The 19,331-nt window shown below is 45.2% G+C and overlaps 2 protein-coding genes across 2 annotated transcripts; one reads left to right on the top strand and one right to left on the bottom strand.

Moving 5' to 3' along the window:
- Positions 1–1,999: 1,999 nt before the first annotated feature.
- On the top strand, positions 2,000–5,808 carry LOC124707255 (acyl-coenzyme A oxidase 4, peroxisomal-like). Its single transcript, XM_047238923.1, has 13 exons — positions 2,000–2,015; positions 2,101–2,217; positions 3,074–3,180; positions 3,357–3,434; positions 3,543–3,666; positions 3,782–3,855; positions 3,948–4,007; positions 4,156–4,265; positions 4,394–4,553; positions 4,649–4,725; positions 4,813–4,984; positions 5,080–5,172; positions 5,349–5,808. The coding sequence occupies exons 1-13, from the start codon at positions 2,000–2,002 to the stop codon at positions 5,475–5,477; spliced, it is 1,317 nt and encodes a 438-aa protein (XP_047094879.1). The 3' UTR covers positions 5,478–5,808.
- A 561-nt stretch (positions 5,809–6,369) lies between these two features.
- Positions 6,370–11,904, bottom strand: LOC124707254 (phosphatidylinositol 4-phosphate 5-kinase 9-like). The gene is made up of 8 exons (XM_047238922.1): positions 10,693–11,904; positions 10,007–10,174; positions 9,489–9,654; positions 8,021–8,131; positions 7,434–7,621; positions 7,185–7,342; positions 6,919–7,090; positions 6,370–6,827 (listed from the first exon to the last, which is right to left on the bottom strand). The coding sequence occupies exons 1-8, from the start codon at positions 11,871–11,873 to the stop codon at positions 6,551–6,553; spliced, it is 2,421 nt and encodes an 806-aa protein (XP_047094878.1). The 5' UTR covers positions 11,874–11,904; the 3' UTR covers positions 6,370–6,550.
- Between the last annotated feature and the right edge of the window lie 7,427 nt (positions 11,905–19,331).

Here is a 19,331-nt window from a genome sequence, read left to right as displayed (position 1 = left end):
TTTTCACTTGCCCTGCTGTCGATGAAGCGTGGCGACGAAATCTCCTTATCGCTTGACTCGACGGATGATACTGAGTTTGAGAGATCAGGACCACCCGCCGATAATCCCGACGAGATCGGAACTTCGAGACGATACACTCCTTCTTTCTCGACGCGGAAATCGAATTTTCCAAACGTCATCTTCATTGGCTCCTCCAGATACGCATATGCATCCAAACGGGAGGGCGGGTGAGGAATAAAATCAACAAGACCAGTTTCGTTCTGTTTACCTCTGTCCATGATGTTGCTTGCTACTGATGAAGTCGACGATCTTGAACGTGCCATCGAGATCAGCTCCTTATCGCCTCTAGTTCGCACAGACGGCGCCAATTGACAAGGTATCAACTTGTCAATGCCTACGGATTGTAGACTAGGGTTTAGTTGGATGTAGAGGGCAAGTAGATCTCGAAGATTTCAGCCGAAAAGTACTCGACGAATATGAAAACTAGGGTTTGAGAAACAATGATTCGATGATCCCTGCGTCCCTCGACTCCCCCTTATATAGGAGGCGGAGCCGAGGGATTCGTGTCGTACAAGTTACAAAGTCCGGGAAGGTTTCTAACTTATCCCGTAAGATTACAAATAAGACTTTCTATTACAACTCTAGCTTTCCTTAATAATATCTTGGGCTTCCGAATCTTCTTATTCTTCGGGTAATGGGCCTTCAGTAAACTCCGGGTACTATCTTCGGCAGGCCCATTAGGGATGCCTATATCACATGGTATCATGGTATCATTTGAAAGGTGGTATCATATGATATTTTTCGCTACATGGCGGTGGCCGGTGGGAAGCTCCCATTTCCAACGGCCATGCTTGCGCCGCATGGCCCAAGGTCGGGCATGGGCAGCCCAGCTTGGCTTGAAAATCCCGTTCTGGGCCGGGCCAAGATTGTATGTTGGACCGGGTTCGGCCTGAGATTTTGAGCCTGATTGTCAGGTTGGGCCGGGCTTCAGGCCAACAGAAAACGTGATTTAAGATGTAGTCAGCCTGGGCCAATCTTTTTGGGCTTTGGGCCGGACTCGTGCTCAATTTTTAGGCCTGACGGCTGGGGTGAGGCCTTAGATTTTTGCCTCTGGATTTTTTGGCCCGGCCCGAAGCCTGGTCCGACCCGAGTTTTGCCCAGATAGGAGGAAAAACCTATACACCGACCAGGTCGGTGACTACGGGCCACCGCACACCCCCTGGTCGGGTTTGGGCCTGGCCCAGTTCACTGTCTATTTTCGGTTTTCTGTTTCTTTTTTCGTTTTTTTTATATTTTTTTTCCTTTTTTTTCTGTTTCTTTCTTTTTGTTCAAACCTGAAAAAATTTCAAATTTCAAAAATGTTCAAAGTTAAAAAGTGTGCAAATTCGAAAATGTTCAAATTCGAAAATTTGTTCAAATTTGAAATTTGTGCAAATTCGAAAATCGTTCAATTTCGAAATTTGTTCAAATTCAAAAATCGTTCAATTTCAAAATTTATTCAAATTCGAAAAATCGTTCAATTTTAAAATTTGTTCAAATTTAAAAATCGTTCAATTCAAAATTTGTTCAAATTAAAAACTGTTCAGATTTAAAACAGAGAAAAAATGAGAAAGGAAAAAAAAAACAAACTTGGGCCGGCCCAACATACCTGGCTTGGGGTGTGCGGTGGTGCGTCCGCACCGACCTGGTCGGCGGACAGCACCTCCCCAGATAGGAGTGGTCTCATTTGTCAGTGACCTACGGACTCGACCTTGCGTACACGCAAGTCCCCCGCGCCGGTGAGCCTGTTATGTTGTCTCCATGACCAGTGGGCCCGCCTAACTCATTTGGCGTACGTACCGTTTATTAACTCTCGAAATGGCTGGATAGCTACCATTACCAAAGCTTTTCGTCTCAGTCTCCGTCCCCTTCTTCTCCACTATACTACTACACCTCGATCGGAAGAAGCTGCTCGGGTCCCCGGACTACCAGCCCGCGATCCCTCAGCTGAACTTCGGATATGGGGAGCTTGCGAGGTGGGTGGCGGACTGATCTCCAGGACTAGCGGGTTTGGCGCTGGGATTGAGTTTTGTTTGGGGATTTGATTTCGTAATCGTGCAGGCGGCGGCGGCGGTGCAGAGGGGAAGAGCGAGGACGGAGGGAAGGTCGGGCTACCGGCTCTGGAAGTCTCGCTCGCGTTCCCGCAGGCCACGCCGGCGTCCCTGTTCCCTCCTGCCGGTGAGATCTCCGGCCCTGTTCACTTTTATTTCTCCGTTGACCCTTTTTTCGGGTTGAATTACAGGTCTTCTTTGCACGTACTGCTAAGGTCATTTTTTTATATGTTTAGGGTCATTAGAAAGTTTCTCAGATGAACTGTCCTGTTTATCTATTTGGAGAGGATGGTGCACTGTTCTATCCGTCCTTGTGTAGTTATCATCACACTGGAAGGAAATCAGATTTGTTCTTGAGGGAAAAAGGGCCATGATCACTTTTTACTGGACACCCAGAGACTAGAAATGTATTTTGACATTTGGGTTAGAATTGGTGTAGTTATGCTGTGATTTAATCATGTTCTTATGGTTAAACCTAGTGAAACTTGGTTGGTTCTCAACAATTCGATAATAATAACAGGATCCGTTCGATTAAAATAATAGGATTCTTTGAGAGTCATTTTCAATTTAAAATTGGGGGCAGCGAGAAACTAATAAAGAAAGAGATCCGGATCTCCAGTGAAGTAAACATGATATGCTTTCTGTATTTAAGAATGCATTTCTTTGGAATTGTTGATCATTGGGTTGGTCGCTTTCGCAACTTAGCAACTTTGCCTGTACAGCCTGGACATATTATTTTCCTTAATTGTTGTTGCAAAGTAGTTGGATCTGGACCACTCACCAAAATTAAAGAGAGAACGGAAGTAGTTGATCCTCTCGTTTCACAATCTTACACCTGCTTATAGGCCTACTACATAAATTAATTTCTTTGTCAGTTATATAATTCAGCACTGTATCTTGTTTCTTGCGGACCTTGATTGAACGTGAATTATGCACTGTGCTACACATTGCCTTGTTGTAAGTTCATCAATTGTTGCTTGCAGTGTCGGACTACTACCAGTTTGATGATTTACTCACCGATGAAGAGAAGGCGCTTAGGAAGAAAGTCCGCGCTATTTCAGAGAAAGAAATCGCACCCATTATGACCGAAGTATGTTCTTGCTACTGAAATTTCCCAACCCATTTCATGTTCTCAGAGAGATAACATATAGTTGCTGAAACTGTTGAAACCTTGTAGCACATAGTTACATACTATCTTCTTTGTACTAGCTGCTGTCCTAATCTAATGCTTGATGTGTCATAAACTTTGTCAATTTTCTTTTGCAGTACTGGGAGAAGGCAGAATTCCCATTTCATGCCATTCCCAAACTTGCAACTCTTGGACTAGCCGGAAGTACAACTAAGGTACAAACCACTCAATCTTCTATTCAGGCTATACTTTGTAATGTTGGATTTGACCCACATGTTCAATGTTAGAGTTTGTATTTGTTTACAAATTTTGTGACGTTACAGGGATATGGATGCCCAGGACTCTCAGTTACAGCTAGTGCTATTTCTATAGCAGAAGTAGCACGAGTTGATGCAAGTTGCTCCACATTTATTCTAGTGCACTCCTCTTTGGCAATGTCCACAATTGGTAAAGCTAGCAATTTATTATAAAATATTATGTTTTATATTCTGTTAGACTTTGACCAACAACAACTTTTATACTTGAGCTCGTGTTTTGATTCTGGATTTTGTGTGAAGAACAGCCCTTTGTGGATCAGAGGCTCAAAAGCAGAAGTACTTGCCATCGTTAGCTCAACTTAAAACTGTTGGTTGCTGGGTGAGTCACATCATCCAGTAGCTTATATGTACAATATTAAACGTACTATTATTACCATATTCTCTTCCTAAGAGTGTGTCCGATATCTGTAGGCTTTAACAGAGCCAGATTACGGTAGTGATGCTAGCGCCTTGAAAACTTCAGCAACCAAGGTTTTATTCTTATCACTGTATTTACCTCTTTTAATAGAATTCTACTGTGGGGGCCTTCGTACTGGTTTCAGCTAAAAAGAGAGCTGTATTTGAGAACCATTTGAACTTTTCTTACTACCTTCTTATCACGTTATGTTATTTTTTTAAGGTACCTGGCGGTTGGCAATTAGATGGCCAAAAACGCTGGATAGGTAACAGCACGTTTGCAGATGTGCTTGTAATTTTAGCTAGGAATGCAGACACAAAGCAACTAAATGGGTAATCATCTTGTTTTGGATTATTGTTTATAGCATTGGTTTTGATATCATGTACATATCAGTATTTCTTTGCTGATAAATTCAAAACTTACATGCTTTTGAATGATGAATCTGATACATATTCTACAGATTCATTGTGAAGAAGGGAGCTCCTGGTTTGAAGGCCACAAAAATTCAAAACAAAATTGGACTCAGAATGGTTCAGAATGGCGATATTCTTCTGAATAAAGTATTTGTCCCAGAAGAAGACAGATTAACAGGCATCAATTCATTTCAGGATATAAGCAAGGTACATGCCACCGCCAACTTCCCTGCTCCCTGTTAGCATATTGGAATGTTCTGCTTGCTTGTGTAATCTTATTTACTCTTGTCCTGCTGGACTAGGTCCTCGCAATGTCACGTATTATGGTGGCATGGCAGCCAATTGGCATATCGATGGGCGTCTACGACATGTGCCATCGGTCCGGCCCTCACCTTCCTGCAGTGCATTCAGTTACCTTTGAACCATATATACACCAATTTTGACTTGCACATTTGCCACTGAATAGGTATTTGCAAGAAAGGAAGCAGTTTGGCGCTCCACTGGCAGCCTTTCAGCTCAATCAAGAAAAGCTTGTTCGGATGCTCGGTAACATCCAAGCAATGGTTCTTGTCGGCTGGCGCCTGTGCAAGCTCTATGAGTCTGGCAAAATGACACCAGGCCATGCTAGTCTAGGCAAGGTTCGTAAATTGCTACATGACTAGCAAATGGTATCTTTGTTTGCGTCGCATGCTGTTATTGCTTGTAGATTATACTGATTAACAATTGAATCCAGGCATGGATATCCAGCAAGTCAAGGGAGGTAGTTTCTCTAGGTCGGGAGCTATTGGGTGGCAATGGTATCTTGGCTGATTTTCTGGTAGCAAAGGTGAACGGTCCTAACATCTCTAATTTTCTCCTAACATGGTGGATTGGATTTGAGAATTCGAGTACCTTTTAGAATTTTCTGATGGATAACTATTTAGCCATAGTAGCCTGTCTCCTCCCCATTTCAATTTTCTTTTCACGTAAAGGCCGGGCTCGTAACAATCTCAACCGTTGCAGGCATTCTGTGATCTGGAACCAATTTTCACGTACGAGGGTACCTACGACATCAACGTCCTGGTGACTGGACGAGAAATCACCGGGATCGCGAGCTTCAAGCCCGCTGCGCTAGCGAAAGCTCGGCTGTAATAATCCTTCTTCCAGCTACGATGAGCAGCAAATATATGACCCATGTTGTGTTCTGGTGGGTATGAGTAAGATCTGAATAAGTGCTACATAAATATCATGCCAAATTGCAAGGTGAATGATATAGCATGTTGGGTGGGATAAGATAGGAGCTGGATTTGTATGTACTGGGTACAGCACAAGGAGTCACCTCTCACCACCAGACGACCAGTGGTTGTGTTGCATCGTATCAGCTTATAAATAATGGACTGGGAAAATTTAGTATAATTTTCCTTTGTCGACTTCCCTATGAGGTGCCTGCTGATTATGTGCCATTTTAGTTGACAAAATGTTCTTTTTTATTGCTACTACAACTAAATTCCTTGTTACAACCCTCAAATCCTATTTGGCTAGGGGGAACGGGTCATATTTCATTCATATCCTCAGACCTCAGCTTCCTCAAGTCGAAGTAAAAAATTCCATGTTAAATCTGAAGATGAACAAGCTGGAACAGGGGAACCCAGACTGTCCAGAGTACCAGGGCTCTCTAGGGGCTAGACTGTGTGGGGCTTTTGGCCTAGAATGTCCTGGTACATTGGCCTCCAGATATAGGCTGAGCCATAACAACGAGCAGCGCTCCCACTACTTTCTCTGCAACCACTGTAGTGGCGATGAGGTGTGTGCTGGTGAGCAGGATTAGGAGAGCTGCTAGATCCTGCTTGTGGGTGATGGCCGTTGTGACTGTTCTGGTGCTGTGATCAGCTTGAGATCTATGTCAACAGGAATTATAAATTTATAGGCCTGTTCACTTGCATTTGAATTTGAATTTATAGAGATGAGAGGTGAATGAATGGTACATGTCATCACCTTGCCTAATTATCGCAACTAGCCAAGCTCTAATATCAGATAAACTGAATGACAAATGTGTGGATTGGTTCACAGACACGTGGCATATCTTTATAGCAACACAACAAATGCATTTCCTTGAATTTATCTACATTATTCTTGCCATACACATTACAGCAGAACACATTCCTTGGAAATTTTTTTACTCTACATCTTTTTGCCTGGGAGGAGGAGGAAAGACAGATGAATTGTCAGTTGGACGAGTTCTGAGGGAAGACGGTGTGAATGAATTTGAGGAAGCGCTCCGAGTAGAATCGAGGTTCGACAACAGATATTGACAAGGGGTTATACTTGATGGACTTGTATGCATGTTCAATCTTCTTCCTCATGCTGTACTCCTGCAGAATATCAATGATCCCTATGTACAGCACCACATCATACACCCGACGGAACGATTTGTCGCCATCTTCTTGCTTTTCTTCTTTTTCCGCTCTCGCGGGCATATTCACCCCTAGCTGAATCTGAAGCCTATCAAATTTGACAGCAAATTCAATCATCTCAAACATAGATCAGCATTGGAAGAGCATGAGAATTGACCAAATAGAAATCAACCAATGACCTTGCTGTGCCTGGAAGCAAGAGATCTACTTCCTCAAAACAAGCAGACGACGAACGCAGGCGGCTTCCCCTTATGTGAGGGCCAACGTCGACTTTACTCTTTTGGTCGTTACCCCTCTGTACCAAAACCAGTCCTTCTTGGTAGTTATAAGTGGAATCCTCCTCCACTGCATCTACATCATGGATGCCAGCAAGCCAAAAAAAAAGGCAATTGGATTAATTGGTGACAACTTACTCACAGAAATGAAGATACAATTGCATGCTTACCTTCTTCTGAAAGAACAGCTAGTTTATCCGCCAAAATGCCTTCATGAAATGATGCTCGTCTTTGTAGGTTTTGACGAGCCCGGTAATGGAAACCAAGAAGTAAACTGTAATCCATTATACCCTGCTTCTTTAGAAATTCGCTGTCGGTCTCAATCTGTCTACACAGAATGAGAACAGAAATATGGTTGTTACACAGAAAACTGGCCACGAGAATTGTTAAGCTGCTTTTTTCAGCGAGAACATGCTTACTTAAGCAAAGCATCCCGCCATGAAGGCTCAAGATAAAATGAGTAGTTCAGATCCAAGTCTTTCAGAGTCGTGTTCTCATCAATTTTAATTTTGTCGGTAGAACGACCCAAAGATGAACCTTTCAAATCAAATCTTCGATGAATTCTAAGTGCTGTGTAGAACATGTTTCCCATCACTACAAATCGAAACTGCAAATACAAACAATCATAATCAACGGTTCAATACCAACAATTATTTCAAAAGAGGTAACCAGAATATATTAGATGTGAAAACTAAAATCCTTTTAGGACTGACAGAAAAATACTACCCATGTTCATAAATATGCAAAACTTTGGATAACATATGTAACTTTGACCATCAACGGTAATCTTGGCATGGTGGAAAATGCAGACATTTTTTTAAATTATCAAAGTACATCCCTTGAAAATCCAACATAATTATTTTAACATGATCATTCCATATCGTTTGTAATGCACTACTGTCTACTGGTCAAAGTTACTAAACAAGTTACAAATTCAAAAAAAAATCATATTTTTTGAAGCGAGAGAGCGACAAGGAAGCACAAATAACAGTTATAGTGTCATTACCTTTTGACCACTTGAAGGTTTCACCCTATGGAGGCCAAAAAATTTGGTTACGAGTGTGTTCTCATGAGTATGGACATGCCGATAATAGTCTGGAAGCATACGCAAAAGAACCTACATGAAAATATCATGTCAAGAAAAATCAGTTGCACATGTAAACAAATGAACTAAATGATAAGTTTGACTCAATTATTAAGATAAATCGATAAGTTCACTACGTAACTAATTCACAAATATAGGAACATGTTCGGCGTAATAGTCACATAAGCTAAAATTCCTGGATCATAATTAGGCATGTCCATTTCTGATCAAGTGTTGAGACAGACAAGCAATCACCAGATCATTCAAAAGAGCATATTCTGATTGGGTAGGCAAGGAGACCGGTTTCTCGAAGGAAAAGAAATAAGACCTAGATTACAGGGTGTCCGTTGCAATAGGCAGGGTATGTGGAAGTGCTAGGTGGTGCAGTGCTCAAGACATGGGCAATGATTGATGGTTGATGACTGCAGGGTCCGCAGGATGCCTTGCGTGCCCTTCTCGGGCCTGCCGGGGCCATCTCCTCTCATTGTTGCGATCACGTCAGATCAGGCCTTCTCAAGGTCGCCATGGCACGACAGGGGTGTCTTCGGCGGTAGTGCAAGGTTAACAGTCCGCGACCATTGTTAAGCGGCCGCCTTCTCCAAATCGGGAACAACCCTACTTTGCCCTTCTTTGCAGAGTGGGACTCTCTTTCTCGCTAGCGGAGGTTCCGGCTGGTATGCCATGTACTGAGTGCAAGCATGGAAGACATAGAGGCTATTGGTTGTTGTGGTTGTGTCTGTTGTTTTGTTTTATCCCAACGGCTGTTTGTAGCTTGTCGCGAGTGTTGGGTGTAATGGCATAGTTCTAGGCTTGTAACACTTCTTTCTATCAATGCATGAGACACAAGTTTTTTGTTTTCTCGAAAAGAAAAGAAAAACTCGTGATCTAGCCTTTCCAGATGGATCAAGCAATGGTCGTGCATACGGCGTGTCCTTGTTGAAGGTACTGACTCAATGCTTCTCTTCTGGTGTGATAATGAACCCCACATGTACCTCTTGGTTAGACCCAGCAACATCGCCAGACGAGCGGCGCTTTCTACTTTAAGGCGTTGTCTTCGAGCACCATGCTCTTAGTTAGCTTCCGGCATTGTTTTGTCCATGGATTTGATCCACATATAGTCTTGTTAGAGATATTTACTGTCACGAGACCAGATGTTGGTCTTGTTTTTTTCTATGTAAGCCAATTATTTTGGTCTGCTGGCATCATTTTAATAAAGTTATGGCTGTGTCCATCCAAGGAGGCAGAACCTTCCTTTTTCAAAAAGAAATGACATGATCCCATTGCTTGGTCTATGCCAGTTTACCCGACCATGTTAAGTTACCAACATATATTATCAACTAACAGGTATTGTACAGTGCTTATCATAAAAGTATAGAACAGAAACAAGAACCTGCACTTCTGATTTTCGAAGGGTCTTGATCATAAACCGGTCATCTTGTGATAAGAGAAAGATACTTCCACTTTTCCCAGGTGAAGATAACTCCCTAAGAGCATCACTTCCACAAATTGACATCATATAATCGGCTGTATCAATCTTGAACATCTCCCTCAAATTTCTGTAATCAAACACTAACAAGAAATTAGTTGAAATAGGAAATAATATTGTGAGGGTGTCTCACTACTTACTAGCTACTAAAACAATGGAACTTCAAATTTTTACGAGTTGAGAAGCAATCAATAAATTCCAAATTCATAAGCAATCAATAGCATTGTAGAATAAGTTTCAGAGAGATTCCAACAGAGTGATACTTTAAGTAGTTGAACTTCTCAGGATACTTCATGACATCCTTATAATTTACTTTTACTTATAAAGCTAGTTTATAAGGCTGCACTATATGAACAGAAAAACATAGCTGATCAACAATATACTCTTAATTAAATGAAAAGTGGGGAACGGAGACAACAAACCTGAAAACCATTGGACAATAGTCCTTCCACTTAAAATCAACAGCACGATGTGCAGGAGTTAGTCGTGATCCTTTTTTGGGGAAGTTCATCCAGAAACTTGCATTGGGGCCATAATCAGAAGCTCGCACTTCACGCCTCTGAATCGGCGTAATCTTTCCAACCGTGTACCTGAGTAATATAATCATATTTAATGTTTTGCTGATCAGAAGAAAACAAATTAGCTGGTATTCAACAAGAGAACATGACTCTCTCATGTTGATAACATAGAAAAGAAAAAAACACACGGCTGGTTTCTATAGAGATGGGGAGAACCCTTTCAGTCACCTTCTCTACCACAATGGCGCCTTAAACTTAAGAGCGTCAAAAGCAGTGATCTTTCTAAGAGTTGAAAATCAGAACTAGTTTGGTCAATGAAAAAAGATGCACGGTTGGTCTTCTAGGCTATGTTTGTAACTTGGTATATGTCACAATCCTCTTCCCTATATGGTTAAAAGTCAATGAACAATACGTGCTAATTATCAGATGTTTAAAGCTTAAAAATACAGTTTTCAAATTATCGGGCTTGAAAACACTGCACTCATCGGAAGATTCCATATAAATACCATAGGACAACTGCGTACAAATAACAATGTAGAAAAGGAAGTCTCTAAAATTTCAATCAGGAAGCCATTTATATTAGCCTTTACCTGATTCCAAGCTGCAGACAAAGCATTAGATCATAGCTCCTGTGTCCTTTAATGATTGCCTCTCCAGGCCTTTTGATATCCTTCGTCATCTTGCTTTGGCGACGTTTCAATTTCTTGGATGAATCCGAGGAGCTCTTATTCAGCACAACTTCGCTGATAAGAACGCCCTGCGCATACACCCTTTCGAGTATAGGGAACTCAGAACCAGCCATATCTTCTTGTGTTTCAGAACCTGCACCAGATTCACGGCCGATGATTTTTTCGATAGCCACTCCGATACTCCAGCGTCTCTGTAAAGACGGCTTCTTCGAAGGCGGTCTCCCGAAACTCAAGTTTCTACTGGGCAAACTAGCATCCGCAGACTCTTGATCCGCGTCGGCCTTAGTGTTGAAGGAAGAGGATTGCTGAAGGATAGCTGAGATGTCAGGAAGCACACCTCTCTTCCTCAAATCATCAATGTAGAGCATGTGAGCCGTGGGAACTCTGCAATGTTTAGGATAGAATGTGCCACTTCCATCCTTGAATCCCCTGGTCCAGGTTCCAAGATAGTATCCACTGTCCTCCCACGTATACAGCCCGTACCCGTGCATCATGCCGTCAAGCCAGTTCCCCTGGAACGACTCCCCGGTGTTCCATGTAAGGACCCCCTTGCCAGACATGAGCCCATTTCTCATGGTGCCAACGTAACTGTTGCCATTAGCCCATGTATACCTGCCATGGCCTTCCATCTGCCCCTGAATCCAGGAACCTTGGTACATGTCTCCGCTGGGGTACGTCTGAAGACCGAGGCCGTGCTTGCGGTTCAGCTTCCACTGTCCCTTATAAGAAGAGGCGCCATCGGGGCTGACATACGTTCCTTCACCGTCCATGTATCCGGCAGAGTATTCACCTTCGTAGGTTGCTCCCGATGGCCATAGAGTTTTTCCTTGGCCATGCCTCATTCCTCTCCTCCACTCGCCCTCGTACACGCAGCTGCTCCCGGACCAGATGTACCGCCCTGTGCCCTCGGGTATTTGCATTTCCCTGGATAGTGTGCCGTAATAGATGTCGCCATTGGGTAGAGTGATCTCTCCAACTCTAGGCCCAGCAGAATTTGTTCTGGATGCAGCATTTGAATGGTTTTCTTGAGGCTGAGAGAGGTCAATTCTTCCTTGAAGGTCGTTGGCCACGGGAGATGTCATTCATGCTACTGCCTCCCCTGTATACGGAGATGAAATAAATAATTATAATAGATAGATACATGAGTTTCCTTCAACTTCAGAATGTAAAACAATAGCATGGCATGCGGAGAACGCTTGTGCATACAAGAGCAAGAGGTAGTGGCGGTGATTGTAACTTTCATTCGGTAGGGGCGAGCAGTACTAATTCTGAATTTTTGATAGGAGTGGTGGCTGTGTTGAGTCTCATTCACTCTACTAGCAGCGGCAATACACCATAAGTACTGAATCAGTTAACTAACCACGAGGTACTAACCGCATGGATATCCACAATACAAGTATACAACCAAGAAATGAATGTAAGATGAGAGACAATACATGTGTGTACGTACGTATATATACGCAGAGGCCGAAATGAAGTCCTCTCGTGGTAGCCTAGACGACCGCGCTGCCGTATGCAGGGAATGGGGGGCGTCCGGAAGCTGTCTCTCGGCGCTCACGGGAAAGCGGAGGCGGCGGAGGGGCTGCTCGCCGCGCTCGGGTCCGTCGGTAATAACCCTTGGGGGATTCATCGACTAGGCCCTGGAGGGAGCGGCGAGACGCCACCGCGCTGCTGTGACGTGGATCCGCCTTATCCCACCGCTCCGGTGTTGGGTGGCGCACTGGCGCCGGCTTAGGGGAAATTATCAGGAGATCACCTGGCCATGGTTCGTATTCTGAGCTGGGCCTCTCGTGATCCGTTAAGCGTGTGTGAGTGTGTTGGTTAACTACCGAACTAGACCAAGTCTTTTTTTTCTCTTTATTTTATTTTTTTGTTTCTTTTTATTTTTCAGATTCGAAAATATTAAGACTAAAACACTATAGAATTCAAACATGGTTAATTTTGAAAAAGTTCTTATTTTGAAAAAATGAAAAATGTATATTCAAAAATTGTTCATATTTGAAAACTGTTCATATTTAAAAAATGTTCAGATTTTGAAAAGAATGTTCGATCTCAAAAAAATGTTATTTTGTTTAGCCGTCACAGTGTTGTCTTTTTTAGAGATTGAACATTTTTTAATTACTAACCCTAAACCATAAGACCTTGCTGTCGGCGAGCTTCCCGCACCCCACCCGCATCATGACCCTAAGACCTCGTAGCGAGTGAGCTCCCCGCACCCTAATCGTAACTTTTATTCCTCACCTTCGTCGGCGACGCTGAGGCCAACTGTGTCGTCCTTGTCTCCGGTGAAGTTGGTTGCCTTCGTGTCCCCATCTTCTCCGGTGTCCCCCGCCACTAACGGGCCCATCCCACGCACTGGCTTTGGAGGGTGCGCGGCGCGAGGCTTCGGTTGAATTGGCGGGTTTAGTACAACCCCTCTTTGCATATCTACTATATATGTTGTTAGGGTTTTTGTCTTGTTGTATTTCACTTTCCAATGTTGGGCGTTGTGGCAGATTAGGAGTAAGGGCATAAGCAATGAAGGCAGTTGTCCAACTAAGTTTGGATAAAACTTTTGACATATGCATGCCATGTTATGGTCTCATTAATATGCCTTTCTCTCAAAACCTGATTTGGTTTTTCTTTTTCTCTCACATATTTTCACTTAGTTTTCACTTTATGGCTGAAGAGGCTGCCTCCTGATGAAGAGGAGGCCTCCTTATTCGAACCTAATTTGGATTACCCGAATCAAGATAAATCTGCGAGGCAACATCCATGGGGCTATGCATTGGTCATGCCCTAAGCTCACTGTCGAAATTCCCTAACCATCCAGTTAACTGCCTTTTATTCGTCAACTCTGGAGGACCACGGCCAAAATAATCCGGCTGGACAGGAGCCCAATCGAGCAGCCGTCTGGCCCCACAACAGCCGCGCCACCTAGATCACATGCCTAACTGCTTGCGCGTAGCGTCACCTTTGTAACATGATAGCTCTATTGGTGTTAGCTGGAATTGATCAAGTTATTTTGATCATGTATCATCCATCATCATTAGCTGATATGCTTAGTTTGTAAGGCACTAAACCCATGTTGTATGGTGGGTTCAGGGATGTTAAAGCCAGGCACCTAGTGTCTTTCGTCTAAAAGACGTTAACACACCATATAGGTAGGATTATGAAACTACAAGATGACCATAATAATTAAGTGAAATCACCAATAACAAGTAGACATATGGATTAAGGACTATTAATATGAGAAAGCAAACACAGTATATTTTTTTTGAAAGGAGGTATGATGTTATTGAGTGAGGAGAGAGGAAATGTTGTTAGGTGGGAACCTGAAAGACCCATAAAGCAGGTGGAGGTGGGACAGAACTGGACTGAACTGGCATAGGGGCCGCCATGAATTCGGTGAGGTCGCAAATGTCGGGAAGGAATGGAACTGAAATGCGATGGAAGGGGATCGGAGGACCACGCTTGTCGGATTGTGGCCGGCGTCAAGGATGATACGATTGTGGCCGGCGTCAAGGATGATACGCCGTCCGGCACTCCGGCTGGCCGGCGCATCGTCCTCCTCCGCCGTCCGGCGGGTCGGAGAGGTTGGGAAGGGATAACAGGAGGAGAAGGTGGCGGTGGTGGTTCCCGTACACAAGATAGCTGAGCTCGTAAATTCATTTCGAGAAAGAATACTTACTCAGTCAGTCAGTTGAGCTTGATCGAGAGTTGCCTGCCTGCTTGCCCAGAACCAGGTCAGGACAGGCGCCGCCACCACCAATCTCTTCTTGCTCTCTCTGTTTTGCTATGTCGTGCTCTCTCTATCGGTGGATGCTATCACTCGTAGGGAGCTATCGGCTATGTCGGGCAGCAAACATGCTCTCGTCTCCTGTCACTGACAATGCGCACAAATTAAGCAACTCACTGATTGCACGTGCTGACGCGCATGCCCACGCGGCGGCCATGTGACCCCCAAATCAGCCAGCCTCTTCTTTTAGCTAGCTTCCTATGCAAATGTAGCGCCCTCAAACTATTGTTTGCACTCTGACTCCATGTATGTGTGTGTATGTATTTACGCATATATACGTGTAGCTTTATAGCGAACGAAAGGGAATTAGGGAAAAGGATTTGACAGAGAGTATGGGTGAACGGATTTGACAGATTGACACTATCCTTCTCCGCCAGTACTATCCACCCACCGACAGGTAACCAAAGCTATTGGAGCTGGGAAGCGACTACTGAAATCATGCATACTATGCACAAAAGCAGGTACGTACGCTGCTAAGTACAGATATAAAATCACCGGTCGATCGCAACAAAAGCAAGTGAAGTTCATTGGCATCAAGTACGCATACATGTAGCTAACTACCAGGAGTAGAATATATTCCCTCCATCTTTAACATGACAAAAGAACCTTTGATCGACCGGCCGCTGGTAGGTGTATTTCTCCTCGCCTTTCGCATGCCACTGCACCCTGCTAACAACTTTACTTTACTGCCAGCTAGCATATAACTAATCAATCATTCCTTCTCGAGTAACATCATATATAACTAATCATCCTTCTCGAGTAACAGACGTCAATAATGTACACGGCCAAATTATTAAAAAAAGGGAAAAAAGACCAGGATCTAATGCAGCAGTAACTAACAAGTAACCAACGATGACATCAACCACTGTTCTAACAACATACATGGCACGAGAAAGTTTTCTAGAAGCAACATCTCCATGAAGGGTATGTGTAGTGTCACATAAGCGTTGTTGTCACCCGATCCAATCAAAGACTACATCATGAGTTTTCATCCTCAATATCAAGACTGGGCAAAATCCATTCAAGGTAACAATGCCGGAATACCGCCTTCCCAGGTATGACCAAATAAGGCCAGACCAAGAGTTTTCACCTAGAGTTCTAGTCCCGGCATTGAAGAAGCACCACCAAACCTCAACCACGATTTGCCCTCGCATCCGCTTGACCACCATATACATTCCTTCTAGCCTTGGCACTGATTAACACAAAGAGATGCTCATGCTCTTCATATATGAGTCGTCATGTCCCAAACCACTCATGCAACAAATATGCATAAGCCTCGAGCACCAAATCTGCGGAACATGATCCTAACATAATCAACGTACACGCGGCCAAAAACAATGTCTGCGTGAGCTTGTTAGTGGGCCACAACGAGAGTGGCCATGCACAACCAAATTTTAGGGCCCCTTGGCAGAAAACAGTCGGCAGACGCCGAACTTTAAAAAGTATGTATATGCCTGTCAAATTTTCCCTCGCTACAACCCCGACCACGTACCAAACTCAATTGATAGAGAACAACATGGAGCTGATATGCATTGCCTCATATCGAGATACAACCATGCACCAACGTCGCTGCAATTGTTGGTGACACTGCCTTCGATCCTCTTGCCCCCGATGTGGGCATTACCCTTCGGGTATCCAGTATTGGCCTACCTCCTCCGGCCCAGCAAAAGGTTCACGAGAGTTGCCATAACCCAAGGTGGGCCCGTACGTCGGTTGTAGCAGAGAAAAGATGAAAGGAGACGGATTCTTGAAGGACAAGGCGAGGAGACGTCGACAAAGGAAATGATAGATTAGATCTTAATGTAATCTAGTCGAGTTCAAGCATGACTCTCAGGACCTGGACTCCTATATAAAGGCTAGGAGAGGGCTTGCAGAACCTTACGTTTACACAACCAATACGACCCAGCATACATCAACCCTAGAAACATTGCCTTCCGGCGAGTCCACCACAACGCAGTCTATCGGTTGCCCCATTGTAACCCTTTTTCATCGATAAATCAAGATAAGACAAGCATGAGTAAGGGTTTACCTCATCGAGGACCCTGAACCTGGATAAATCTCGCCTTCTGTTCGTTTGTATTCGATGTCTCGTGCTAATCTACAGGATTCCATCAACCCTAAGCCCTCATGATGGGCATTGCCGAGGAGCCCCCTCGTCATCCCCACCACACATGTCGCCCCAACCACTGCTGCCCAGATCCACAGACGGCCACCGTGCTACACTCATAACCACCACTGCCATGGCACCACCAACAGGTTCTAGATCCGCCACCCCGGTTTCCGAGCTCCGCCTAGTGTGATGTCGTCTAGGGCCGAACGACATGTTAGGACGGAGGTCCCCGTAGCATGAGGGGTGAGAGCCCACCACCACCATCCTCCGAGGGGGCGGCTTCCTCCGAGAGCGGCGGGATGGACGAGAGAGAGGAACACGGGGTCGGTGGCGGTAGGGCCCCTAGGAGCTGACTGCCTCAGCCCTCAGGAAGCCAGTGTAGGACCTGTTGCATTTATAATGATGACTTTCTTGGTCTTTTTGTTATTTTTGTTATCGACAAGACTGATTGACAGATAGTGGTATATCTTTCCAGGCGCGCTAGCTAAAGCTACCCAACTACATAACTAAAGTACGTAGCTATATCTCGACGTCATGTATCTTTTGTCTTTCTTCTTTCCAGACCTGCACCTAGCTCGATCACATGCATGTGCTCGATCAATTCAGGTGCGCACCTGCAGCATACATACGCACATTGGATAAGCATATATTGACGATCATGCGATCAGCCCTGCTTCAATTAGGATGTGTAGTAGCTAGCCTAGAGCTAGGCTATAACATGCATTAGACTGGAAACTTGAAAAACGAGTCGTTACGTAAGTCCACACAGCGTTTGAACATCGAAAGTCACATCCATAATCGATATCCGCTGTTTACTTAGGGCATCTCCAACAGGTGATCTAAATTGGATGTCGAAAATGACCCGCTGCGTCCATTTGCGTTGGGTTGGATGGTTGAAATCGGCCGCCCGCGTCTGTTTGCGTCTAGAGGTGTCTCCAGCGACCCGACGTATAATTTTTTTCATTGAAAAACCCATAATTTACATAATTGTAAAATACAACAAAAAGCTTAGAAATTAAAAAGGGCTAGCAAGACCTCCTAAAACCTAGCTATGGACTACTGCTCCTCGTCGCTGACGAGGTCGATGAACTCCGGCATCCGCTATGGGAGCTGGTACGCCGGCGCTGGAAGAGGAAGGGGAGTCTCGGTGACTGCTGGCAGGCCGTCAGCGGAGCAGGAGGCTGTGGTGACGGTGGACACGGATCCCATATCGTCGAAGGAGCAGGAGACGATGCGCACATGTGGGTACGTGTCGGTGTGGCTGCAGGAATCACCGGCCTCCCCTGCATGACAACTCACAAAGCTGGATGGCGAGGTCGTCCCACATAGCGAGCTGGTCGAGCTCGGTGGCAATGGCCTCCTACTCACTAATCTCCAGCGGCTGGATCTCCAGATCCCACATCTGGCCACCGCCGTCGTAGTCGTTGTCTTCACCTTGGACCTGGCCATCGGCCTCGTCCTTGTCCTCGACCTCCGCAGAGGCGGCATCATCGTCGGTGTCCTCATCGCCGTCGTTGTCACACTCGTCCACGTCGTCGACCTCGTCCACACCTAGCTCGTGATTGAAGAAGTCAACGTTGCCGAGGAATCCCGCTCGGCGGCGTGGGTCGAACTCCCGCGTCCCGAACGAGATCTTGTTGTACGAGTTGAACGCGTAGGCCGGATCTTCTCGCAGGTCGGCCGGCAAGATGGCTCGGTGGCGGCGCACCTCCTCGTGGCGCTCTCGCCCCTCACGTGGAACAGGAGGCACCAGCATGCCTGGAGTTGAGGTACCATCCTCCACCCGGCAGGTTCTCATCCGGCCATGGCACCGGCCGGTTCTCCTCCCAGAGCCAGCACGGGAACTCGATGCATGTACCGCCCTACCCGTGCTTCTTGTCGGACCGCGAGCCGCCGGTCTCGTGGTCGTTCTTCGTCTTGTGGCTGCCAACCTTTCCCCATGCGTGGCGTCGATCGAGTGGATATGTCTGGCTGTGGCAATGGCATGGTCGAGAAAATGGGTGCCGCTAGCGGCCCTTAAAAAGGATCGGACGCCACCTCGCCTCCAATGCCCTGCCACTGAAGCCTCTGCGACGCCTCCCACCAGCGCACATGCCATTAACGCATCACAGAAAGCGGCAACGTGCCACCCGTCAGTTATGCCGCGCTAAATACGAAGAAAATGTGTTGCTGCCGGTGCGAGAAGTGTCTGGACATCCGGGCTGACGCATTCGGAGAGCATTTTTAGGTGAGTCAGGCTGCTGGGCTGCACAGACGCATTTTTGACCGTCGAAAACATACGTGAACCGTTCGTTTGCGTTGCCCCACTGGTGGGGGGTGGGGGGTGGGGGGGGGGGGGGGAGACGCCCTTAATTTGTAAGCTGCCTCCTGCCGACGCAGGAAGAAGATGTGGAATTACGTACTGCCAGAATTGTTTAGCAAGTGGTAAATTAAATTGATTTATCTTTACTTCAGAATGTGGTCGACATAGCTGCGTGCCAGAGTTTCCTTCTAGGGAAAAACAAAACAGTAACGAAGTTAGCCATTTATTTTTTAGCAACCGAGTTTTCATTAAGCGTGAGGAAAAAGCCCACGCTATATAAAGGAGGGCGTGTTTAGATTATGGTGGAAACATGCGAAAACCACCCCACCAAACATGCAAAGAGGAAAACC

The sequence above is a fragment of the Lolium rigidum genome, chromosome 4, assembly GCF_022539505.1.
Source record: "Lolium rigidum isolate FL_2022 chromosome 4, APGP_CSIRO_Lrig_0.1, whole genome shotgun sequence".
NCBI lineage: Eukaryota > Viridiplantae > Streptophyta > Magnoliopsida > Poales > Poaceae > Lolium > Lolium rigidum.
The sequence above is the reverse complement of the archived record's forward strand: the minus strand, read 5'-3'. Positions and strand labels throughout refer to the sequence as shown.

Excerpts from the sequence above, each read along its gene's own strand:
- LOC124707255 (XM_047238923.1), top strand. Across the intron at positions 3,667-3,781 it reads TTTGGCAATGTCCACAATTG|CCCTTTGTGGATCAGAGGCT; the intron begins GTAAAGCTAGCA and ends TGTGAAGAACAG. Across the intron at positions 4,008-4,155 it reads TGAAAACTTCAGCAACCAAG|GTACCTGGCGGTTGGCAATT; the intron begins GTTTTATTCTTA and ends TATTTTTTTAAG.
- LOC124707254 (XM_047238922.1), bottom strand. The coding sequence starts at position 11,873 with ATGACATCTCCCGTGGCCAACGACCTTCAAGGAAGAATTGACCTCTCT. Across the intron at positions 7,343-7,433 it reads TGGCGGGATGCTTTGCTTAA|ACAGATTGAGACCGACAGCG; the intron begins GTAAGCATGTTC and ends CATTCTGTGTAG. Across the intron at positions 7,091-7,184 it reads AGCTGTTCTTTCAGAAGAAG|ATGCAGTGGAGGAGGATTCC; the intron begins GTAAGCATGCAA and ends TCCATGATGTAG.